Source organism: Cyprinus carpio, chromosome A13 (assembly GCF_018340385.1).
Source record: "Cyprinus carpio isolate SPL01 chromosome A13, ASM1834038v1, whole genome shotgun sequence".
NCBI classification, from domain to species: Eukaryota; Metazoa; Chordata; class Actinopteri; order Cypriniformes; family Cyprinidae; genus Cyprinus; species Cyprinus carpio.
In genome coordinates, this window is record NC_056584.1 from 23,193,320 (window position 1) to 23,220,345 (window position 27,026).

At 35.0% G+C, this 27,026-nt stretch overlaps 2 protein-coding genes across 3 annotated transcripts; both read left to right on the top strand.

The window, feature by feature from the left end:
* The first annotated feature begins 28 nt into the window (after window positions 1–28).
* On the top strand, window positions 29–27,026 carry LOC109084913 (CDGSH iron-sulfur domain-containing protein 1-like). Of its 2 annotated transcripts, XR_006161551.1 has the most exons (5): window positions 29–186; window positions 854–1,059; window positions 2,358–3,119; window positions 12,749–12,751; window positions 27,016–27,026. XR_006161551.1 is itself a non-coding variant. In XM_042769382.1 (3 exons), the coding sequence occupies exons 1-3, from the start codon at window positions 159–161 to the stop codon at window positions 2,445–2,447; spliced, it is 324 nt and encodes a 107-aa protein (XP_042625316.1). In that variant the 5' UTR covers window positions 29–158; the 3' UTR covers window positions 2,448–3,266. The 2 variants fall into 2 exon arrangements, 1 of the variants encoding a protein (XP_042625316.1); XM_042769382.1 differs by lacking the exons at window positions 12,749–12,751; window positions 27,016–27,026 and having other exon boundaries at window positions 2,358–3,266.
* Window positions 4,371–13,393, top strand: LOC109084910 (inositol polyphosphate multikinase-like). Its single transcript, XM_042769381.1, has 6 exons — window positions 4,371–4,749; window positions 6,055–6,140; window positions 6,626–6,722; window positions 9,578–9,750; window positions 11,972–12,053; window positions 12,257–13,393. Exons 1-6 carry the CDS (start codon window positions 4,602–4,604, stop codon window positions 12,730–12,732), a joined length of 1,062 nt encoding a protein of 353 aa, XP_042625315.1. The 5' UTR covers window positions 4,371–4,601; the 3' UTR covers window positions 12,733–13,393.

Sequence of the window (27,026 nt, forward strand, 5' to 3'; positions counted from 1 at the left end):
AAAGTAAAAGTCATTCAGTTGCTTAATAACTCGCATTCTGCGTAAATACAGCGCACAGTTAATCAGTTTGAACTCTCCATTTGGACTTGAGGACGATTGAAGATCTTTAAATTATGAGCAAAAAATAATCATAATAATAAAAACAATAACGATTAAACATGAGCGCGTGCAACTCCATCCATAAAGGTAAAGATCCATTAAAGTTTTTATATAAAGGTGTTCTGTAAGGCAGATGTGCTGTTTTGCTCTCGCTGCATGTGTTTATAGTCGGAGTTTAGCAATAATTTAATCGAAACTACTGAAATAAACTGAAATATGGAAGATGTGGTTCACAAACACATCAGCAGATTGTTCTATCCAAGCGAGCGTCTCTGAATGTCTCCATCTGTCCTCTTTTGCTCGCTGCATCGTTGAGAATCGAATAGACTATCTCTGTTCTGATCAGGTTTCTGTAGATTCAATTTAGTTTAAATAACTGACATGGATTTAGTTACTAGGATAATTTATTTAATGCAGATTCAACGTTTAATGGTTCAAACAGTAGATCTATCTTTGTGATGTAATTGGAGTCAAATATGTATTTTCTTTAGTTTTTTTTTTATTTTATTTAAGTAACAATATTAATACTATAAAGTGAAAGTGACGTGGCATACAGCCAAGTATGGTGCTATATTAATAATAGCAACATTATTATAATGGTATTCTTATAAGTATTTATTATTTCATATTTAAATAACATTATTATTTTAATTTATACATGGGTCATTATAACTAACATGTGTTTTAGATTTAGACTGTGATGTTATTAGAGTAAAAGGCTCTGTGTGGTAAGATGTCTTCTGCCCTCCGTCAGCTGAGATCATCACTGCAGTGTCTGTGACATTTGGAGCTGCAGCAGTGGGAATACTCATCTACAAGACATTTTTCAGCAAAGGCAAATGTGTTAAGCCAAAGGTCAACCTTGATCTGCAGAAAGACAACCCCAAAGTGGTGCATGCGTTCGACATTGAGGACCTGGGTGACAAAGCCGTGTACTGTAGGTGCTGGAGATCCAAAAAGGTGAGAAAGAGCTTAATAAAAAAAAATGCAGAGACACTAGAAACTTAACTTTGAATCAACACTAAATTTAGAGAAACAGTTGCATCAGAAAAGTGAGTGGTTGTATGTTTATAGACGTCCATTTTTGCAAATTGCAGTAGGGACGGTTACTCCTGCAGAAACTGAAAATAAAATGCCCTGCAGATGCCAGAATCTGAATCTAACCCTCATGAAATCAGGAGAAATGTTTATTGTGTACATACAGTATAATTCATGTACTGTTGGGTGTGATTGGTACAAAGAGGTGTTTATCTTAAACCTGTCTGTTAACATTCCCATTGAACTCATGCAAAGCTTGCTAATCATGTATTGCAAGGGCGGATCCAACTGCCATTGACCTGGCCCTGCAATAGGGGACTTGTTGGCTGCATCTGAAATTACATACATCCATACTATATAGTAGGCAAAAAACTGTATGTGAACAATAGTATGTCCAAATATGTTATTTAGGAAGCAGTCGTCATCTTTGCTTGTGCGTTTGCAGTTCCTCAAATTTTTAGCCAATCACCTGAATTTCAAATTTCATGTGACTGTTATTGATCTGAGGTCATGGGAACTTCACTAATGGCTATTTTGAACTGTGATCTTAAAGGCAGCTGAAGGGAAAAATATCCATTTCATTCACAGAAAAGAGAAGTTGAGCATCAATAAGATTTTGTCATGTTTTTGAAAGAGGTTTCTTGTGATCACCAAGGCTGCCTTTATTTGATGAAAAATACAGTAAAAACAGTAATATTGTAAAATATTATTTAAATTTACATTAGCTGTGTGCTATTGTAATATATTTTAAAATGTAATTTATTCCTGTGATGCAAAGCTGAATTTTCAGCATTATTACTCCAGTCTTCAGTGTCACATAATCTTTCAGAAATCATTCTAATATGCTGATTTGCTGCACAGCTGAAATTTCTTCATCTTATTATTAATGTTCAAAACACCTGTGCTGATTAATATTTTGTGGACACTGTGATTTTGTTTCAGGACTCTTTGATTAATAAAAATCTCTAAAGATCAGCCTTTATTTGAAATAGAACTCTTTTGTAACATTGTGAAATTCTTAACTGTCACTTTTGATCAATTGAATTGAGTCCTTGCTGAATAAACTCAGTTCATTGAAAGAAAAACTGCTCCGAGGTAGCACTCAAAATTCATGCGTGGTCACTTTTTGGTCACAGGATATGATTCACTGGTTTTCAACATCAGTGACATCAAACTTGCTGTGACACATCTTTAATTAAATTGTTTTTGGTCTCTTACAGTTTCCATACTGTGATGGTGCACATGCTAAACACAATCAGGAAACGGGAGACAACGTTGGTCCTCTGATCATAAAACGCAAGGAGGCCTGAGTCTTTTTCACTGTTCATGACAGTCTGTTCTCAGCGATAGAGATCAGTGTGTCTTCGCTTTACATGTGTAGTCAGGGCTGATGGGATTAAACGTGTGATTATATTATCCTGTGTATGTGTGCTTGATCATGTACTGTATGCTTGACAGGTTCCAGTGATCTGCTCTCAGACCAGTGCTCGCTCTCTCTCTCTCTCTCTCTCTCTCTCTCTCTCTCTCTCTATCTATCTATCTATCTATCTATCTGGGTGGATGTTAAGCAATACATATCGGTTTTCAATTTTATTTTTAATCTTCTTAGACTTTACGGGATATGTTCTGGTATAACCAAACTCTCCTAAATATGTTTCTGTGCTTAAACACTGGTCATATTATTGTAGATGCACTAGAGACAAAAACTTGAATTGAAAAAACACATTAGTCTGAGTTTGAACTGAATCTTGTTTGTTTTAGGCGATAAATATGAATGTGAAATGAGGAAGAAACCAAATGGCCATCTTCTCATGTTTTGGTTCCATGTATTAAACCTCACATGTGACCTTACTGACATTAAATATATTTAAAGTGGCATTCTCCTATATCTGTATATTTTGAATCATAGTCACAGAATCTGACAGGTACTGTTTTGTCATTTAAAATCTAATTTGGAGGATTTTGCCTAGTGTCATTCAGATGTGAGTATCTGTTTATATAACAACAAAATGTTACATAGAGCAAAATCATGTTTTGATGACCTTGTCTTTTCTGTGAAATGATTGTATTTTCTCTCTCAGAAAAGTACACTGTACACGTTTGATGTTAAATAAACAGTTTCAAACTGATTTTGTGAGAGGTTTATTCGCACAAGCACAACAATCAGTGTAAAGCATTTATGGAACGCTCACAATTTCACAGTTTGTGTCTCTTGATTAAAATGTAATTCTTATTGAGCGGTGACAAGTAATTTAAATGCAGAGTTTCAAGTGTGCGTTGTTTTGTTAAAACCATGCGTGGAGTCGAAATAATAAAAATACAATTAAATAGGGTAACGCTAGAACGCAGCATGCGAGAACGCCAACTTGGATGGGCGTATCGATCCCAAGTATCGATATATCGATACTAAAGTGTGTTTTATTTACCAGTGATTTAGTTTATTTAAAAAATAAGTGCATACAAATGCAGTGAATTGGACGAATAACCTTTGTTTGCAAGTAATTGTGTAGGATATAACTATTTTACTGCTCATCTCTCACTTCTGACAGTGCATTCAAACAGGGCTGCGTTTCCCAAAAGTATCATAAGAAAACATTAAAGCTTTTGGGAACGGCAGCCCTGAACAATGCTTATCATAGGACAGAAAAAACAACAACAACAACATATGTTTGAGTTATTTCACAATAAACAAACTGAAATCGTGGCCTACATAGTTTGTGTAATTACATTTATTTAAATCGAACGTTGAAAGATAATACAGATCAGGTTCTATTTTGTAATGTTAATAGAAATCATACACTAACAAAACAAAAACAAAAAAACACATTCATGCAGCAGCCTGTCTCTGGGGGTCCCTAATAACCATGGATTTACTAAAGTGACCATAGTTTGAATGTAGTATTTGTAGAATCATGTGTAAACAAAAAAACACATTTGAACCATATGCAGACAAAATATAACCTAATAAATTACAATTAAGGTGTATTAATTGTTAAAATGCGTTTTAAACATAAAGTTAAGTGGTTATCATTATTACCCATTTTACTCTTAGTAATTTAATAATTTAAAAGTTTAGTACAGAAGTATACTGACGATACTGGGTTGAAAAATATTGGTATCGAATCTAAAACAAAACACGTGGTATCGCCCACCGCGTGCTCACGTCACGACGCGTAACCAGATCGACGCAACGCCGATTCTGATTGGTAAACTGCGTGCTTACGTCACGAACCATTCAGTAACCCGAACTACGCGTCCCGCTCTAGATTAAAAATACAGACACATATGCGAATGAATGAACAAAAACACTCGGGGCTCCAGCAGAGCGTCTGGTCAGATGAAAGAGACATTTCGAGTTTTAATGAACATGTTTGTGTTCTTTTAGAATAACTGTCAGAAATGGAAAAATTATTAACAGAAGTTTTGCCAGCTTCTGTTAAAGTTTGAATTAGTTGACGCTGGACATGCCTGCAGATGGTCAAATCATGGACTTATCTCGAACGCTGGAAAGAGAAAATAATATGAATGGGTCAGTAAAGCAGGTGCTCTTGGATGGATGTGTGCCTTTCTCTCATCAGGTGGCCGGACATAAATGCGGGATCAATAACACTGGTCAGTTTAAGCACATCTCAGCTTCTGATGTTCTTCATGTGATCTTCATGTTTTTTTTTTTTTTATATATGTTTAAATGTACAGTATTTACATTACATGGGATTTATGGAACACTGAAAGATGTCAGACTCTTTAGTTATCTTGTTTGTCCAAAGCGAGTATTGGGTTCATCATGTTTAGATTGGATTGTCATGGACACCTATCAAAAGTTTTTAGGCTACAGGACCTATTTCTATCATAATTTGCAACCAATCCTAAAGGGATCAAATAAATCCTACAAGAATAAAATGGCATCCTGGATGAACTGAAATTCCCACAGGAGTCTTTTGTAGAATTAGAACAATGTTGGAATAGCCTACAAGAGGGAATCTCTTAAAATCCTAGAAGATTTAGTTTAAATTACTTTCCTAATCCTATATATGACATTCTATCCTATGGGTAATTACAATAGTCTGTTTTCTGGGGAGGAATTCCGTTAGGATCCTGTACTACTGATTCCCGAATTGTGATAGAAATTCCAATAGGATTCCTGCACACATTCCTTAAGGACATTTTGCTGAGAGGCACAAATCGTCAACTGTGGAAGACTTCACACAGGTTTTTCTAACAGGCTTGCTAGGTTGAATTGGGCAAAATATCATATTAGAGAACTAATTACAGTACAGGGTCACAGGATTTGTCACTTGTTTAACATGAGATATCGTCATGGTGATTTCCACAAAAAGGAAAATTAAGCTGCTTTTGCTAACAGATGACATCATTTCCTCTGCTGTAGTAACTCTCATGTGTCAGTGGCTCAGTCATGGGGATTTTCAGAATGAATGAGATGTGGGCCGTTATCTGATGGACTGTCAGATTGTCAGCAGTCAGCAATTTGTCTTTTCTTGTGTTAAAGGAATAGTTCGCCCTATAATCTGTATTAAACCCTCATGTCATTCCAAACTCATTGATTTAAAACGTTTTGATGGCTATTTTCAAGACAATGGCAAATCGTAGTGACTATCAATCTTTAAAATCTACATAACAATTCAGTACGATGTTACTTTTTTGAAAGAAATTAATATTTTTACTCAGCAGGGATGCATTAAATTGACCCAAAGTCCATCCTGTCAACCTCTTTAGGCATTCCTGAGCTATAATATAATTATAATGTAATTCTTATAATGGCATTCATGCATTTAGGTGAGTTTTCTTTCAGATGTTTTCCTGGCTTCCATAAAATCTTTCACACTCAGAATATTTACAGTTGTCTTGATGATGAAGTGTCAGCAGGTTTTCAGTGTTTGCTTCGGTGTAATTGCACAGGTGTTCTGCAGCATCCTGATGGAACGATCCTGAAACAGCTACAAGCTCCTCCGAGAGGCCCACGAGAGATGAACTTCTACACACAGGTAGCTAAGATGAATCAGTCTGTACAGCGATGCAAGTAATGTCGGGGGAACAACTATCTGAACCAAAATAACACCCTGAATAATAGAAAAAACATCTACTAGGCAAACACAGTGCAAAAATCAACTTTTTAACTTTAAGTTTCTGTTAAAAATTAAGTAATTGCACTACTCTTTTTAAAAAGACTTTTATTCTGCAAGGATACATTACATCAAAAGTGGTAGTTCAGATATTTATAATGTTACAAAATGCAGTTTCTTGTACTTTCTATTCATCAAAGGATCCTCAAAAAATTATTTATTTAAGTGTCCACAAAAATATTACGCAGCACAATTGTTTTCAACAAATATTCACTCCTTATTTCCAGTTAAATATTCACTCTTTGACAGTGTCAAAATGATAGAGTATACCCAGCAAGCAAAAATATGTTCTAAAAATGTTATAAAAAACATTATTTCTGAATGTTTACCTTTTCATATGTTTACAGGTATTTGCTAAAGACTGCACAGATAAAAAGTTACTTGACCTGCAACAACATCTTCCCAAGTTCTATGGCACATGGAGGCCACGAGAGTCACCACACGGTGAGATAAAACATCAACCCAACAAACAAAATTATGTTTTAAAGGGTTAGTTCACCGAAAAATTATGTCATTAATGACTCACCCTCATGTCATTCCAAAGCCGTAAGACACAGTTTAAGATATTTTATATTTAGTCCGAGAACTTTCTGTCCCTCCATTGAAAATGTATGTATGGTATACTGTCCATGTCCAGAAAGGTAATAAAAACATCATCAAAGTACTCCATGCGGCATCAGAGGGTCAGTTAGAATCTGTTGAAGCATCGAAAATACATTTTGGTCCAAAATTAATAAAAATGATGACTTTATTCAGCATTGTCTTCTCTTCTGGGTTTGTTGTGAGTGTGTTCACGACGCTGCTGACGTATGACGCTGCTGACGTGTTTTCTGGTGCGCCCAATAACAAAGATAATACGTCAGCAGCGTCGTACGTCAACAGTCACAGCAGTCGCGCTCACAACAGACCCGGAAGAGAAGTCAATGCTGAATAAAGTCATAATTTTTGTTATTTTTGGACCAAAATGTATTTTCGATGCTTCAATAAATTCTAACAGACCCTCTGATGTCACATGGACTACTTTGATGATGTTTTTATTACCTTTCTGGACATGGACAGTATACCTGTATAATTTTTTTCTTTTTTTTTTTGGTGAACTAACCCTTTAAGGGTGCTTTGCTAGCGTTCCAATTAAGTTATGAAAATGTTATTTCTGAATTTTCTCTGAACCTTCAAAATGTGCATTTCCTGGTTATGCAAATGGTAGGGGAACCTACTGTTTATTAATTTTGCAAACATTATGGTAACATTACTATTGAATGTTCTCTAAACGTTCAAAAACATCCAGTTCTGTAAATGTTTTAAAAAACGTTCAGCTTTATAATTTTGCAAACATTGTTGGAACGTTACTTTGGAATTTTCTTTGGGTGTTCAAAACATCCGGGTTTTCAAATGTTTTACATGTTTTTTTTTTTCTTTTTCGGGGTAATGGGAAAGTTTAGGGAATATTCAGTTTGATCATTTTTCAAACAATATGAGAATGTTATATTTTAAGAAAATAAATAAGATCAGATGCGGTTTAATGACTTTATTAAACCACTAATCACGTGTTGTGTCAGTCCTGGTTGAACTCAGCAGTCACGTTCATTAAAACGGTTTCTTTAGCAGTTGAGCGTGAAGGTCATCAGCTCTAGTTAGTGTTATCTGTGTTTGGTGAATTTAGAGGGTTACTAATGTGTTAATAATTGATAGATGGTTTGGTATGTGTTGTGGGATGTGATCCAGCAGTGGTATGCTCTTTGGAAGCTCATAAAGATGCTTAAATTATCATATTTTCTGCCTCATTATGGGAGTTACCATGTGTCCAAAGTGCATGTGCTTTGTGGGTGATGTGTTTGTTTAGTCTATATATAGTCTGTGTACTTTAAAGGAGTGTTCAGTTTATCAGTATTGGACTTTACACAGCCATTCTCTGTCTGCAGTCTTGTGTTTGTATGTGACCATTCTGGTAATGGCACACCATGAATCACTATGTCAGCCGACAGCACTGAGAACGAACTTGACAGAAATAATTGACTGATCATTAAGGCTTATCAGTTGACAAACTGTCATTTGGCCTCTGAAACATCACTAACTTTAGTGTGCGGCGTGATTGTAGAAATCAGTTGTGAAGCATTCAGACAGTCAGACGAAATCATCACTGCTTTTTAATGATGTTTTAATGTTGGACTGAAGAGTAATGATTGTTTACTGAGGATTTAAAACTAAATTAAAACTTTTATTCAGCATGGATGCATTAAATTTATAAAAGTAACTAAAGACTATTTCTGTTCATCAAAGTATCCTGTAAAAAAAAAAAAAAAAAAAAAAAAAAAAAAAAAATCAGTTTTAACAAAATTAAGTGACACAACCTTTTTTTTTCAAAATTTAGATTCGTCATCACAGGAATAAAACATATTGTAAAATATATTACAATAAAAAAGTTTTTTTTTTTTTTTTAAGTTGTACTAATATTTCACAATATTGCTGTTTTTATTGTATTTTTGATCAAATAATGCCTCCTTGGTGGGCATAAGAGACTATTATATATATATATATATATATATATATATATATATATATATATATATATATATATATATATATATATCAAAGATAGAATATATATATAATACTAATAATACTAACATTATTGGTGATTACCAAAATCATTTCTTGATGCTTCTTATTTGTAAGCTCTTTAGTCACAGTAGTGTTTCTCATGCTAAAATATAATTATTATGGGATCAAAGATAGATTGCACAAAAGTTTAATCAAAAGCAAGAGTTAGGGAACAACTAGAAACTATTTGGAAGACAATAATAACAGGGACTGTGGGAAAGTACATAAAAACAATGGCAGCATTGCCATTCAGAATTTTCTGAATAAAAATAAAATAAATTTTTTTTGGTTATTATGTGTGAATAAAGACTGTTTAGTTGTTTCAGTTTCTTATTTGCCTAATAAATGACTAACAGATTTATTAGATCATATATATTTGTTCGAAACTTTGGGGTAAGTAAATTTTTTTTCCATTAAATGTGACATTTTTTTATTAATGTTTCACACACGATTTACACTTTCCCCACACTTTTGCTGACAAAATGGCTATGCAAAACATTACAGATTAGTATGTATTTTTCAACACATTCACATAATGGTTTCAAGGGTATCACAGTCATTTTTGCCATGTAGATAACATGGTGACAAATCAGCAGAATTTGCAACAACAGAGTACTTTACAGAAAACCAATTGTTTGCAAGGCATTAAAGTGTGCATAAAAATGTACTCAGAACTCTTCTTCTCTCATATGTCTCAGAGCTGTATCTGAAACTGGAGGATGTGACGAGGAGGTTCTTACGGCCCTGCATCATGGATGTGAAGATCGGGAGGAGAAGTTACGACCCGTTTGCATCAAAAGAAAAACGTGAAGAACAGATTAACAAGTATCCTCTGATGGAAGAGATCGGGTTCCTGTTACTGGGCATGAGGGTGAGACATTGTGTGTGTGTGATTTATTAACTTTCCTTATCCTCATTATGCAGGATCCCCTGTTTTTCTGCTGTTTTATCTCTGTATCCTCATCTCAGTATCTGATTTTGTTCATAAACACAATATTACACTTCAGATCACCCAAGTGAAAGCTCTAAAGGTTCCGTTTCAATGCTGCTCAACAGAAATCCCCATCTGTTGTCTTGTAAGGCTTGATCATTATTCAGAGCTTATCCAGACACTAGGTTAATTACCTCTGAGGAATACTGATAAGTCATTTGATGATAAGATTGTGATGAAACCAGCGGTCAGTGCACACACCCCTCTGCTTTTGCTTTCTACACTTCATTGTGCTGCACATGCTGTGAAGGTCACATGAGAAGAGACAGAGAGATCAAATGAATTCTGTCATCGAGTCTAAAGATCGTCTGGTTCTGATTCATTTATCATGATACAAACAGTGACATTTTATGCTTATTGACTGAATTTGATAGTGACTGACTTTTAGTGGGGTTTTTCATGTTTTGTGGGGTCTGTGGAAAAAATGCCTTTAAAAGGTAACTTTTTTACCTTTTTTTAACATTTGCAAAATTGTACTTTTCAAAAATGCTTTGCAAATTTTGGAAATCGTGAGATTATTTTATTGCATCCCAAATTTTATAAGAAAGAACTTTGCATGTAATTTTATGGACAAAAAGAGTTAAACTCTGCTTGCTTGCATTGTATTTATTGTTAACTTTAAAACTATTAAAAAAAATCATTAATAGATATAAAACTTAAAACAAAAAAAATGTTGTGTAAATCAATGTAAATCAAATAAGTTGAAGGTGAAGCACTAAAATAATTCTGAATATAAATAATAATAAAAAAACTAATAAAAATAACAAAAGCACATAACAAAATTACTAAAACTTAAAATTAAAATTGAAAATATAAAAATAAAAGCCAATCCTAAATATGAATAAATACTATAAAAAATAAAACTAACATAATACTTATTATACTTCTACACATAAATGCAAATTTGCTAGAATATTCTGTACTAGTGTTATATCTTTGTAGGAAATTTCCCTCGCCACTGTTGCCAATATTCTTTGTAAAACTGCCTTTGATGCCTTTCTCTGCCTTTGAATTGATGATTGAATTGTTGGTGATATAAAAATTTGAATGAAATTGAAAATATTTTCTTCAGGTATATACATAAATACAAATTTAATGTTTTTCTAATGATGTTTATATGGGTTGTTGTACTACAACAGTGTAAGTATATATTCTTGAATTTTTGGAAAGGGGTCCCTTGTGATGGGATTGTCATATTTAGGGGCCCTTGGCATCAAAAAATTACTAAACCCAGTAGGTGGTGCAAACTTTAACATCAGTTCTCTGTTAATCTTAAACCAACCATGATAAATTACACCTGAAAAGACATTTTGTCAATGTCACTCTGTCATTGAAAAGCAACATTTATATATAGCACATTTCAACACAAATCACTCTGTTACATTGAATTTTAAAAACATAAAAACAAGTTTTAAAACTGATTGCTGTGCAGCTTTTTCTTACAGTAAAGACAGACAGATCGACCCAGGAAACATCCCTGACTTTATAATACAATTAAAATGTAGAAATTATTCTGCATTTTAAAGACTTTTGTGACCTCATTGACTGACGGTTTTTGATTGCTGTGCAGCTTTTTTCTTGTGAGTTCATCCCTGATTATGTAGTCCAATTTTACTTTCTTCTCTGTTCAGTGTTTCCTTCCTCCAGCCTCAGTAAATCATCTTCTCTCTCTGCTTTCTGCGTGTTCTTGTTTCTTTGCACCTAATTGGTTTCAGTGTCTCAGGGCTGGGAAATATTTGCCAGCTGCTGTCACCCTCTCTCTCGCTCTGCTGCTCTTGGTTCCCGTGTTATTTCAGTTTGGCTCATTTGTTTTGTAGTGTGGAAGGATCCATTCAGTGAGGCTCATCACAGTTTTAAGTCTGTATGCATGCCAGTCTCTCCATCGCTGTTCTAAATCTAATAAGATGCCTATATGCAGAACAGCATTTTAAGGCCTCATACATAAGCACACTCTGAATGTTTACGTAATATTTGTCTGTGTGGTGTATTTAGCTAATGCTCAATTCTAGACAGCTAGACAGGCCTGCTGTTTTGAAACAGAGCTTCTTTCGTGTTTCTCTTCATTGCAGTGTTTCTGATGGATCTCATCTTCTCACCTCAGGTGTACCAGATCGACTCAGACAGTTACATTACTCATGACCAGTTCTATGGACGCAGTCTCGGAAAAGACAGCATTAAAAATGGTGTGTAACTCCAACTTCAATATTATTATATATATATATACATATATATATATACACACACAAAGAAAATGAATGAATGAGTAGGATCAGAGCTGTGGAAGTCTGGAATTCAGAAATTTTTTAAATGCTATTGGTACTAATGTGAACTGTGTTTATAATAATGCTAAGAATTGAAATCTGTGATTTTTTTTTTATTCCCTTAGGTCTGACTAGATTCTTCCATAATGGTCAAGAATTACGGAGGCATGCAGTTTCTCTGATCATCTCTAAAATCCGAAACATTCTCCGCTGGACTCAGCTGCATTTCTACGCCAGCTCTCTGCTGCTGGTGTATGAAGGCTCTCCTCACACAGTCAATGGATCCAAACATAAGCCTGCTGAGCCAGGAACAGAACATCAGCAGGGGGAGCCACAGAGCAACTCTAACAACTCATACAGTCACCCATACTGCCAGGACGTTCAGCATGAGAGGAACGCCAACGGAAAGTGTGGCGGAAGTGTAGAAGAGAAAGATGAGGAAATTGGAATGGGGGATAAGAGGCAGTTTGGACAGGAGGAGGCAGTGGAGGTGAAGATGATCGATTTTGCTCATGTATTTCCCAGCGATAATCCGGATGAGAGCTACATGTACGGACTGAGGAACCTTCTCTCAACTTTAGAACAAATACTGAAGGACTGACATCTGACCTCCTGAGAGAGTCCTTCTCTCACTTTCTTTCTGGTCTGATAGTTCTGTCTGTTGTTTTAAAGCCATTGCAGGTCATTTCACACACATACACAAACATTGCTGATGCCTTAAATTGGATAGTAGGTTTATTATATATTTATAGGGATATTTTTCCTTATCTTTTGAGATGAAAGAGTTCATTGTAAACGTACTGGATTTTTGTTGGCTGTCAACATTTAATAATTACAAAAAATATAGGTACTATAGAACTCAGGGAAAAATAATAATAGATTATGATATGATAAAGCAGTTCATCTGTGCTGTCAAAACACTTTTACAATGTGAGCTACAGATGTCTCATAATGACTCCACTTCTGATGCAACTATTGATGTTTTTATTCCAAAAATGCACTTTTTGATTCCAAAGTAAATTATAGTTATATTTATTTTTAACATTTGTGTTTACCTTATCTTACTGCCCAAAAAATCTACATCAACCTACCTTTAAAAAAAGAAATTTAATGTTGGCTGATATGAGTCTGTAAAAACAATGTGTTTAAATGATATTGTTTTTTTTAGATCTTGTATTTTTTAGGAACGTTTATTGTTTGAAAATAAGAAAAGTTCCCAAGAAGATGTTCAGTGTTTTTCAAATGAACTTGAAATTATACAATATATGCATTTTTTTATTCTTTATCACATCTCTACATAAAGACATGTTACTAGATAATAGAGGTATTCTTATGTATTATACATATCTTCTTCTTTTTTTTTTTTTGAATAAAACAAAATTAGCAATGAGCAGTTATTAAAGGAATATTTTAATAAAATGTAACACTACATCACTTGCTCACCAATGGATCCTCTGCAGTAAATGGGTGCCGTCAGAATGAGCGTCCAAACAGCTGATAGAAACATCACAATAATCCACAAGTAATACACACAACTCCAGTCCACCTGCCTGTTTGTAAGAAAAAGATCCATCATTATGACATTTTAAATAAATTGTTGCTTCCGGGTAAAATACCTGCAATCATGCAGCTTCTGCTTTATGTGTGAATGTACAGAATTCATAATTATGTGACTGATTTTATGCAGCTGACATTCTTTGTTGATAAGATCCAATTAAGTTAATTCTAATAGCATTCTAAAGCTACTTTTCATTTGACATTTTACCCCAAATGTCCCAAATCTCAGAAATTAAGCTAATGCATGTAAAAAGTCTAATGGAATAAAAATGTATAAGAAGCATAAAATGTTCAACCAACAGAACACTTGATTGTTCTTTTATGCTCTATAAGTTATATGAGCAGTCTTCTCCTGTGATAATATGGATAAATTAAGCTGTGCTGAAATCTTCAAATTTGTCACTCACTCATAATTCTCCCTAATGGTTGCTTTGTGTTTTCATCTCTCTCATAAAAGTCTGCTATTATCCATAAACCATCTCTCACATGAACCACAAAAAAAAAATATATATATATATATTTAACCGTTCTTATAATTATTGACTGGACAAAACAGAGTGTTCTGTTTTTGAGATGTTCTGCAGTTTAATTCAGATGAAGCCAACGAGAGGGAAAGTCAGATAGTTTCAAGCAAACAGGTCTGAAAATAAAAAATAAAAATGTAATTCTCTCCTGATGCTTAAAGAACTCATTATTTATAATGATGTGCCAAAATAAATAACAGCACATACCTTTTAATACTCAAAGTTGATCAAGCAAGTCAAGACAGAGACATCAGCAGCATAATAATAAAGTTGTTTAAAAATTAGATTAAAACTGTCAAATTAATGTAAATTAAATTTCATGTGGATAAGCACACAGTTAGTGAGCTGCTGTCCTGCTGTGTTTCTTCATTTACAGTTTTCTGAGTGTCATTGCATCCTCCTGCTTTTCTTTAAACTGCAGGGATTTTTTCATATCTCCTAATTTGAATGTAATTTGAAATATAATTGGAACCTCAGAAGCAATTTCCCATCAAACGCCCCCAGAAAAGCTCAGCTCTGAGGTGTCCAATAAAAATGTTTAAAACAAAAAATTGAATTTACTGGTTTGTGATCTTACTTTTTGAACATTTGACAATGTTTTTATTCATTTTATTTCTTCCTTAACTTTTGATCTCTTATATATTTAAAGCACGTACAAAGCACATATGCATATGTGGATGGGAACATATTTCATATGTTTTCTCACAACTCTGAATTAATAAATCATACATGACATACATATTTGATATTTATATTTCTGGCCGTTTGATTTGTGCTCATTAATGTCTTATTGTGTGTGTGTGTGTGTGTGTGTGTGCAGTTCGACACATTTTCCATTTGGTGGCGCTGTGGCTCCTGTGTGGCCGCACTGATTGAAAGACTGGAAATGGAGAGAGAAACGCAAAACTCAATCCACTGGCATTCAGATCCGGGTAAGAATTTCTGTGGGGAACTGAAAAGCACTCAGTGATATATGTAGCAGTGTACGTGATGTGCTTGTTATATTGTTGTTCTGAAAGAGCTCTTGATTATTTGGCTTTGGGATCCATGCTTCCTTAAACACACTTATAATATTTTTTATAAGAACAACATAAAAATAAAAAAAAAAAGCTATTTTATTTTGCATTTGGACACCTTTCTTCAGTATTAGGTCTTGGTATGTCCATTGATCATGCTGGGAGAGTTTGTGTGATTTGTTGAAGTTAATCGATATATGGCCGGATCAAGATGGAGGGCAGGAGGAAAAGAGAGAAACTAATTAAAACTGTGAATTGATTCTTTATTAAAATGACAAGCTTTATCTCATAGTGCTCAAAACACACACATCCAATCCACTCATTTATCTTGTGAATCGAAGCAATGCCATAATCATAATTCATTCTGATCTTTCACCCCTCCGTTTACAGTTCTCCAAGTTCAAAATGTCATGTATGATGTATTTTATTGAAGCGATTATGATTGACTATGCCCTATTCAAGGCATTCCCCTACATTGGATGTTTCTTCCAGCAGCAGCATGTTTTTTAATGTGCTCTTAAAGGGGTCAGAATTAAATGGATATTATTCCTTCATGGGCTGGAATGAAGTGTGACACCGCAAGGCATTTATCTGCCGTTTTTCTTGAAATTTATCTGCTGTTTTTCTTGAAATGGTTCAGTTACGCTGACATGATTTGATTTGCCATCTCCACACATTAATCGAGGCAAATGCCACAGACTAAAAAGAGAGAAGCCTTATTTGATAGTGATTACTGATTTTACACAATTAGTGTAAGTGAATTAGGGCCATGAATAGCCTATCGATAAAACTTTCCCAATGTGATGCAGTTCTGATTTAAGTAGGGCTATAGGCCTACATATACTTCTGTATTTCACTTAAAATGTAATTTATGCTTATATTTTGGGGAAAATAATATATTAAACTATTACTTGCAGTAATGGGAACTTGTTACTGATTAAAAAACTGCTGTGACAAACTCTTCAAAATGAATCAACTCTGAGTTCTTGACTCTTTTTTTTTGAGGAAAAAATATTGAAATAAAAATTGATTCTGATCCATGACATACATACATGTCTTAGGGAAAGGCCAGTTCCACTTTAAGGGATACTCCACCCCACAATGAAAATTTGGTAATTAATCACTTACCCCCATGTCGTTCCAAACCCATAAAAGCTCTGTTCATCTTCAGAACACAATTTAAGATATTTTGGATGAAAACCGGGAGGCCTGTGACTGTCCCATAGACTGCCAAGTAAATAACAGTGTCAAGGTCCATAAAAGGTATGAAAGTCGTCGTCAGAATACTCCATCTACCATCAGACGTGCAATCTGGGTTATATGAAGTGACGGGAACACTTTTTGAAAGTGAAGAAATCAAAAATAACGACTTTATTCAACAATTGCTTTGTCAACAGTCTCCTCTGTGTCTCTCCATATCACCGTATGCTGCGTATGCTCTTCTGTATCAGCCGCACCACTAGGGCTGGGCAATATATCTCATGTGATTGTCACACGCATTTCGTCAGTAAAGCCGGTTCCCTGATTAGTCCTAGTTAGTCCATTAGTTCCCTGCAGTCTATGGGAAAGTCACATGTCTCCCGGTTTTCATCCAAAATATCTTAAATTGTGTTCCGAAGAGGAACGGAGGTTTACGGGTTTGGAACGACATGGGGGTAAGTGGATAATGACAAAATTTTCATTTTGGGGTGGAGTATCCCTTTAATTCTCAGGGAATATCTGGGCTGTACGTTCCTGTTTTATGGTTTTAGACAAACCTTTACTACTACTTGTACATAAGACTCTTAATGCTGCCTGCTGTGAAGTGCACTTAAAAATCTAAACCACTCATTTTGGCTATCTAAAGGGAGTTAATTTTCATTCTGCTGAGCAGTAGGTGCACTCTCACAAAAACCAGGCTTTTAAATGTGCGACAACTGCAGATGCTGAGGTCTGCTATTCTCTTAATGCGTTATTTTTAGTCATATAAACAATGAAACCAATGGAAAATGTGTCATCTTAACAGGCTGATGGACATCTTTGCTGATGTTTAGTTCACTGGAATGGTATTTGTAGATCTTTAGTTTGATGAACGTATTGTATGGTTCAAGTCAGTGCTTGGTGTAGTGGTTGAGTCAGGGTGGTAACCAGATCATTGTTGGTTTAATTAACTGAAAAGAGTGATCCATTAGCTATGGACCATGCTGCCTTGAGCCCCCTGTTGATTGACAGTTAACCTCCAGGGCAGTTCACTGTAATAGGTTTATGGGCACAGTTCAGTGTGGCAATGTCACATGAAATAAATAAAAACCTGGGAGTGTGGTGTCAATACAGATTATAAAGGAGGTAATTTATTAGAGCTGTTTCATGTTGTTTTGTATCTTTGTAAGATTAAACTTTTAAATAATATGAATGCTTATTCTGCCTTTTTCTTAAGAGAAACTGCTGTGCTAATAAAATGTATTGGCCAGTTTTATTTCCAACAACATCCTTGACGATTCCAGCAGTGTTTGATTTCTTATTGAAGTCTCATCGATTGGCTCTATATTGTAACTACAGCAGAAAAGCTACAGAATTTCTGTATTTTGTTCATAGGCTGTCTCTTTAAGTAAATTACATTATTGCACCCAAGGACAAACATGAACAAAACATATAAAGGACAAAGATGTCAATCATTTCAACCAGAGCTTTGTGAGTGACTCAGACTTCTGTGGATTGAGATGCCACTCAGGACTAAAACATGAAGGCTTAATGGATTTTACATATGATGCGATTTTATGGTTGTTATAATGGAAGAGTCAGGACAAGGGTAAAACCAAACAAAGCAAAATGTAAGCATTTCACTTTTCTAGTTCGTACATGACATTAATGAGGAAGACCAAGGTGAACCAAGCAAAGGAAAGATAAGGAAGCGTAGGAAATGAAATAAGTTAGCCGCTCTGCTGTTCTGTTTCTTAGTAACTGAGGTCAAGGTATCAGAATAGGTGCAGAAACACTTACAATCTCAAAAATCAGGGAAGAAGCTATTTAGGCTGAGTCTATAAGAAGGTAGATGCTACTGCGGGCCCGTTCTTCATACCTCGCTTAATACATCTGAGATCATTTGAAAGATGCCAGATCTCCTAAATTGATCTTTAGCTAATTTGAAACTTCAAACTAATTTGCGGATTTGATTAAAATATCTGGATTAAGTTGTTTTAAGATTACTGCACGTTCTGGTGTTCCCCAAAAAGGGCAGATTTATTGATACTCAAAACCACATTCAGCAATGCAGTGATTGGCTGGTGGCAGGACAGAAACGTAATGACATCATGTAATTAAAAAAGACACCTGACAAATTTCAAATGTGCTCTGTTTTAAATTTTCTCTATATACATTATTCCCAATAAACAATATTTAATGGAATGTGCTCTGTGTAGTGTTGTTCACTTGGCTGTTTCCTTATAAAAGTCCAGAAATTTGACTTTTATAAGGAAACAGCTTTTTATATATATATATATATATATATATATATATATATATTATATATGATTCCCAATTATTTATATTCAAGATTTCTAGTATTTGTACAGGCTTTACATTTTTTGTTTCAGTGTTGTATTTAGCAATTCATGTAATTTTATCTTTGAAGCAGATTTGTTATGTGACAGCATTAATTAAAGTTTCTTAAGGTGCAAAATCAAGTTATCTGCATCTCCTGTACTCCATCAAGCCACTCCCATAACAGCTGTCAGCACTCAAATTAATGCACAACTCAGATTAACTGTATAGCCATGTGTGTAAGACTCTAATACAATTATAAAGTAATTATTTTAATCACAAATAAAATTTCAATGAGGTAAAACAGTCTGTGTCTATAGTATTATAGTTTTATTTTTATTACAATATTAATATCAAAATTTTTTTTAATAATTATTAATTTAAATTATTGTTCCCGGATTAGTAGGGCACTCTTGTAATAAAGTAGCAGTGGCTGGGACAGATTTTAAATACCAATTCCATTTAAAAAGATGCAATCTAATCCTGAAATAAGCCCGCTCCTGAGCAGGTTTAAGTTTACGGACATGTTGCTATGACAGCAAGTCCAGGATGAGCTTTGAAGAACCAAATAATCCAAGATCATGCCAAATTGTCAACAATGAAATACAGTTTACTGAGTTTAGCGATGTACGAAGAATGGGCCCTTGGACTAAAATAGTCATAGATACTGTTTGCAGTAAGTGTAAATAGAAGCAAACGAATGTCATCCGGGGAAATTTGTTGGAAGCTCTTGTGTTTGAGTATTTCAAACATTAGTGGGTGTGTTTTTTTAACTCACTCTTTTTGCAGGTTACATCATTATTCAGTAGGTGGTGACAAGTGATTTTTTTTGTCTCTACGATTGAGTCATTGAACCATTGATTCAAAAACACTGATTGATTAAAAAAATGAATCATTTGCTCAATTGATCTGTTCAAAGACAATGATTCATTCTGGAACAAAACGTCATTACTGTGGTGCCGATTCATTCTGCTTTGGCTTATTTGGAACTCTTTTTGTTGTGGAGAAAAGTAAACAAAGCATCTGGCAATTAATTTAACTGTTGTACAATAGTAAGTGTCTAAAAATATGTCAATAAGTAAATATGTATACTTTGAGGCATCTGGGAGTACAGTTTTATTTTTTTTTACAGGGTCCACGGAATTTCTAATGATCATGTTATTTCAACATTTTTCTGTATGTTTTCAGATCAACAGGTTCCCTTTGAAGTTCATTTGCTCATTTCTTCAGAGCAGCTTTGTTTAAGTGTGAGTCAGACGTCATTCTAGAATATGTGAGTGTGTGAGGGGTTTGTAAAGCAGCTCTTATCAGTAAACAGATCAAGAGCATGAAGACTGAATTAAAGAGCAGCGGCTGTTATGTCCTCAGTGTTCTCTATTAATATTTCAGTGTAAAAAAAAAACAAAAAAACCCCACAACTAATAATTAATGCCATGCCCAAACAATTCATGAAGCCTATCTTTTTACATTTTTCAGTTTCTGTGTATAACGGCACTGCCAGGGTCCGAAATTAACTTGGATATAACAACTTTTATTCTTGCATGTTTTTAAACAATGCACCAAACAATGATGGCGTCATATGAGATAATCAGTCCCTGTCTCATGACGTGGGGCATCTGGCACAAAAACATGGACACATTTTGATTTGTTAGAGGACCTAAAGTTTGCAGAAGATGTGGGTAGCAACATGTTTTTCATGATTACTGTTTATATCTTTGATTTGAATCATTTAGTGTCTCTTATATCAGTGATGTATCGGTCAAATAATTTTATTTAAGCCATTTATTTTTTCAATTTCTGATAAAGTTATCAGCCACTGGTGATTAACTTTTTAAGGTTATTATTATTATTATTAATTTATTTTTTTTTGTACTTGCCAAACCAATACTGACTCACATTTGACACTTGACAAGTATTTTGTACCATGGGGCCTGGGAAATACATTTTTGTTATGTAAAATTCTAAAAGGACAACCAGAAGCAACACATACTGTTAAACATCTCTGCAAGTCCCCCCAAAATACAATAAAAAACATATCAAACAATATCATCATGGAGAGGATAGAAAGGTCAAATTCATTCACCATGACCGCAGAAGTGCGGCAGAGGAGATGAAATCTATTTGTCTATTAATTGACATTTGCAGGAAGATTTCCAGGTTTTTTTCCAGGACACTTTAAATGGTAAATGGATTGGAGGGAGGGAGAGAGAGAGGAGAGACGTAAGATGGGATCCAGAGAGACAACTGGACCCACAGTATCTGATGAGTTGATCTGTCATGAAAACTTGGGCTTGTAGGATTTAATGCATGTGAAAGGTTCTGACATCTTTCGTCTTGGATCCACAGGAATAGAGCTGACTTTTTCTTTTTCAGAAGATCTCATTGACAGGACTGGAGAAGTGGAGTTTCACTGGACCTGAAAATAAAAAATCTGCTGAAATATTCATCTTTAGTAGTAAATGAGAGGCATACAAGAGAGAGGGAGAAAAAAAACAAGAGGGGAAAAAATCTAAAGCACTGAATCGTCTTGCAGCAAACCAGTTTCACAGTAGAAGGCCACAGTATATCATTAGACGCATCATTAGACAACTGCCAGCTTGTGCTCGTGTAAAAATTCAACTTCTATTTTGTCACACACAGACTATTTTAAATGTTGATTGAACTATGTAATTTAGAAAAAGTTGAGATTTCAAAACGTATTTTACATAGTGACAATGGCCAAGGTCGAACTCGGTTTGCCTATAATTTGCAGTTCTTCAAACCATTTGAGATAGAACTATTCCATCTTGCTTATCACTGCCACTATGACTATCACAGCTAGTCTTGACTTGAAAAACAAAAAAAGGGTAATTGGGTAAGTTTGTGTCTACCTATTCTGATTTTTCTTTTCTGAATTAGGCGTTTATATCGCTATCTTTGCATTTAATTCTGAGAGAAAGAATGTTGTTAAAACAAGCTTTCATACTATGTACCTTCTGTTTAGTGTTATGTAGAAAAGTGTTGTGTGCCACAAGCATTATAGCTAATGAGATCTTTGGATGTGCAGTGACATTCAGGACACATCCATGAGCTAATGGTACCCAATTAACACACGTGATGACCTTTTCTGTAGGGGCCGGAGATTATTATCAGTCATTTTTTGTATGTTTGTGCAAGTGACAGACAGGGTCTGGTTTTCAGAAAAATCAATGACCTAGATGTCACCGATGTGATATACTTCACCAATTTTCTGTGTTGCGTTTAGCAAAGCATCACCATTGTCCTGGATTATCTTTATTTTTCTTTTTCTTTGTAATGATTTTTTGTTATTATTGTAAGTTTATATTATGGCTGGTATAATATCATGGCTTATTTTTCCCTGTTCAGATGGTATGCTTGCACCATGCTACAAAATTAACTGGTATTTGCTTCAGGAAATACACCACACTATCTAGTGTTTGTAAAGCAGCCAACATGGCTGTTTATGAAATTTTGTAGACAGCAAAATTGTTAATTTGTAGTTGTTACTTTTTAGTTAAGTTTTAGGTTGTTATGGTTTGATTCTGTATAAAATTAATTCCGTTTTGTCATGACACTCAGTAAGCGCGTTGTTATTAGTTGTCGTTTACAAGAATCAATAAGAAACATGTACTGTGCATTGTAAACATGGCTTTCAGTGGTTAAATATATTCAGTGAAGATAAGACCAATCAGTATGCAAAAAGATGCAAATTTCACAATGATGGCATCACTATTGGCTACAATAATTTTTCAAAGTATGAAGTTTATAAAAAAATAAAATAGATAAGGTTGAAATTAGTAAGCGTTTAAGTGTTTCAGACTGAATTAATTGCAAAAGTTTAATGCTTACAGAGGTTTAGAACAACTCGTAATTTCTAATAAACTTGTAATAAAAATGTTGTTTCAATATATTATAATGTTGTTGATAAATGATTTTACTTGAGGTATGTAAAAAGAAAAATAAGTGTTCTTGAGTTCTAACCTATTTAATTGTGTTACTGATTCATGGTCAAATGTTCAACAAATTGTTAAATAAAAAAAAAAAAAATCAAAAAAATTATAAAATACACCAACCACCAAATATCATAGCTCATAATAATCTGGCAACTTTGTGCATTAATATAAAATTAAACTGATGCATGGTCACAGATGTATAACTTTTTTAAAAAACATACTGTCATATGAGCAATTGGCTATAATATATATATTGTTTTTGGTTGAATTATCTCTTTGGAGACGTGTTTTCTATAGCAGCAGGTCAGACTCCAGTAAGTATAGCTCCTGTTTCAATTACCCTTGTCTTTCAGTCTGTTCTTGAGTGTGTTTGTTGGTAAATTACAGTGCGATTGTCAGCCTACTCTTGTGACTTTCCGCACAGATCCCACCAATTCAAGGACTTAAGCTTCTATTCAGGTGAGAGCGACAGTATGAATTGAAACTGTTTGAACACGCTCAAGAGCTGCAATTTATGTCATGATGACCTAACCCACCAGAGGAGACCTATAACCCTTCTCTGCTGAATCGTGTCAAGCACATGATGGGCTCACATTTCGTAAGTGGCTCAGAAGGCAGATGTCATGATGGCACAGAAATCAAACGAGGTTGTAAGCTGCACAGACATTTACACGGACAGGACAGATCCTCCGCTAAAGATGTCAAGGGCAGGAGGCTTTCACTTGTCTTTTACTACAGCCAATAAACTTAAGCATAAAAATTTGTCAGCCCTCAAGGGGGTCATACTGTGATACTTCGCAGAGTATGTGAGAGCTGTTGGAATCGTATATACAATCACCCAAGGATTTTAGTGATACTTTGTAAAGGCTGTGAAGAGATGCCTGAAGGAAAAGCAGCAGCTTATCATATAATATGTTAGTTTGAGTATGAGTGATGCAAATATGTTGGTAAGGGACACCGTGCATTTTTTATGCGTTACTTTTGTTGTGGCATTACAAGTAAAAGACCCCCATGGAAACAGTAAAAGTTTTAGTAATGTTGTTTCTATGTCTGTCTAGTACGTGAGATTAGAGTAAGTGGTGTCCCAAAGCATAGTATGTTGAAATAAGTATGCCAAAAGTCCCCCAGATGGTCTACTATTTTCAGGTAGATTTTGAAGTGTGGATGTGTGCGACACGGATCATGTTTATTCACCTACAAACATGAATAAAAAGCAATCAAAAAAACTACAAACATGGTAAATCCTTTAACCTGGTAAAATAGGCCTGTATTTTTTTTAATGTGATCTGCATTATATTTCATCTGCACAACAACATGGGAACTTTTGTAAAGACATCTGTTTGGCCATTAACTTTTAAATGCATCATTATGAAAAAATAAAAAGTTAAATATGAGTAGAGTTCTCGCGCAAAGGGCCCCACAAGCTACTACTTTTTCTCTCAGTACGTTACAAAGTTAAAATTAAATGTGAAGGAATGTTAAAACTGGTGCACGAGATGATTTGATAGGAGGCCAGTTTACAGTGACAGGGTGAGTGTACTTATGCAAACAGAGCATCCATTAAAGATGCAATTGTATGACTTGATATCATGTCCCAAAGCTTGCCCACTCTTCTACTACACACTCAAGAGTTTCTGAAATTTTCAAATGACGCTGCCATCATCGGCCTCATACACAACGGAGACGAGTCTGCTTACAGACATTAGGTCAAAGAGCTGGTTGTCTGGTGCAGTCTTAACAACCTGGAGCTGAAGACGCTATAAACAGTGGAGATGATAGTGGACTCCCCCAACTCACCATCATGAACAGCACTGTGGCTGCAGTAGACTAATTCAGGTTCCTGGGCACCACCATCTCTCAGGACCTAAAGTGGGACACTCACATAGACTCCATTGTGAAAAAGGCCCAGCAGAGGTTGTACTTCCTTCGCCAGCTGAGGAAGTTCAGCAGCTGAGCTGCTGATACAGTTCTACTCTGCCATCATTGAGTCTGTACTGTGTTCAGCCATAAATGTCTGGTTTGGTTCAGCTACCAAATCAGATATCAAGAGGACTACCAAAGGACAGTCAGTATTGCTGAGAAGATTGTTGGTTCCCCCCTGCTTCTACCTCCAAGATCTTTTACACTTCCAGAGTGAGGAAAAAAGGGCCACTTTGGACCCCACAAACCCAGCCCCACTCTCACTTTCAGCCTGTTGCTCTCTGCCGCTACACAAAGCACTGAACCACCAGAAAGCCAGTTACAAGAACAGTTTTTTCATGCAGGCTATATTCAGCCTGAACAATTAAAACTTTCACACTATACACATGTATAGATATCTGAAACAACTCTGATTGGCCACTGCATTGGTTTATGATGCCCAACACTGTAAAATTGCATCAAAAAGAAATATGACTGCAACCATGTTCAGATCTAAATTGAATGCCGCATTCAACACTTTTCATTTCTTTTCACTTTATTTGTGGCAGTCATAATAGATTAGTTTAATTGTGTGGGGCATTTGAGTGATACAATGTAATTTGCATTATAGGACCTACAAAATAGAATGCATTGGGACTGTTATTTACCCACTCTAGCTAGAATATGACAGCTTGTGCAAATGGATTTCTAAATGTCAGTATCATTTTTTAAGCATTACATTTTTTATTGTATAGGGTGGGATGAGCCTTGGTTACGCTTCATTTCTAAACATTGTGATAGGAATTTTTTTTTTTTTTTTTTTTTTTTTTTTTTATAAATCCACCGAAACATATTTTTGTTACAGTAACAATTCTTTGGAGAAGAAATTTTAAATGCTTTTTTTCAATGGCACTGGTGACTTCTTACCCCAGCAACCATCTGGTTACTAGCTGTGAGCTTTAAGCTCAGTACCTCATCACCCCATGCTGTTCTTGAACGGATTTTAAAACCTTTTAGGTCTTAGATCAGCCCCTTTTCACAATCTACAGTCTTGGAGTAAGACTACTGACACAGCAGGAGTTCTGAGTGTACGTGAACTCTGAGCCGACTTTTAGTCATGCGTGTTAGCTTTGGAGGACATTTAGTATGCGAGTGTACTCATAAAAAGATGACAAAATGAAACTGAGATATAAACATTTCAACATTGCAGTTGTGTCTCTTCGAGGAAAACGGAACAAAAATATTGATAACTCATCTTGAACTCACCACTGTGTCCATGTTTTTGAATGAGTAAAACAAGTTGTTAAGCATACAGTACTGTAATATGAATCTTGAAATATTGATTTGTTTAGTATGTTATTGATTTGCTCACATTATTGATTTTGCTAATATCAGAAAGGGTTTGGGACTAGCATTCGCGCTCAGTTTGAGTCATATTTTAATCAGCTGACTATACATGGCCTTTTTCCAGGACACTGTCCTGGCCAGGATTTCTATATTGCCTAAAATATCCAGGTTTTGGCTTTACAGTACAGTATGTGACAGATTTATTAAAAATAAACCCCAAAACAATATAATAGCTAAAAATATATTTTGTTATGATTTTAAATCAGTATTTAACCTCAGAATGATCCCAAAGAAAAAAAGGGGTGCTAAAGTCTGATTTGTGGTGGTGCCTTGAGAAGTGGGTATATACTCTTATTTATGCCCCCAGTTTTTTTTAAGCAAAGGTATGAAGCGGGCCTGTGTTACAAACAGTGACACGTCTAACTAGTCTTGCATATTTAGTTCACCCTAAAATGGGCCAGCAGTATTTGCACCCTGTCACTTAACTTCTGTCTGCTTGACTTCATGGAGTTAAGGACATTATGAAATTAATATAGCCACAGAAGAGGTGCAGATTTTGCCAAACATTCAAAATAAATAAATAAATAAATAGACTGCAGCAATTAAACATTTTGTCAGAACCTCTAGTAAATTACATGCTATTTTGTTTAATTGTCTGTTCAGAATCGTGGGAGAATCAAGATCTCTATTTGAAACAAACAAAAAAAAAAAATAATAAAAATAAAAATGTGATTCCAAGTTTATCGAATGTGGGGGGGGGGCGGGGGGGGGGGGTTGTGGGGGGTGGGGGGATTCCAAGTAATTTCGAGCCCCATTTCAGAAGTGAGGGGGGACAGAAATGTCAAATATAATATACCAAATATAATAACTAGAAATGCATCTCGTTTCTTCTCTATCAAAACTATTGACAGACAACACACCTCTCTGAGTGCCCAAACAAACATTCTTCCTAAGTTTACAAAGTTATAATTCATGAGAGTTTTTAAAGATATCGTTAATATCATTTTATTTTATAGATTCTCAAAAATACACCTTTGACAGCAATTTAATGTGCCTTAACTAATTTCAGTGTATTTGTGG

Coding starts and splice junctions, on each gene's coding strand:
- LOC109084913 (XM_042769382.1), top strand. CDS start 159: ATGAGCGCGTGCAACTCCATCCATAAAG. Junction 187..853: donor GTGCAACTCCATCCATAAAG/GTAAAGATCCAT, acceptor GCCCTCCGTCAG/CTGAGATCATCACTGCAGTG. Junction 1,060..2,357: donor GGTGCTGGAGATCCAAAAAG/GTGAGAAAGAGC, acceptor GGTCTCTTACAG/TTTCCATACTGTGATGGTGC.
- LOC109084910 (XM_042769381.1), top strand. CDS start 4,602: ATGCCTGCAGATGGTCAAATCATGGACTTATCTCGAACGCTGGAAAGA. Junction 4,750..6,054: donor ATGCGGGATCAATAACACTG/GTCAGTTTAAGC, acceptor GTAATTGCACAG/GTGTTCTGCAGCATCCTGAT. Junction 6,723..9,577: donor GCCACGAGAGTCACCACACG/GTGAGATAAAAC, acceptor CATATGTCTCAG/AGCTGTATCTGAAACTGGAG.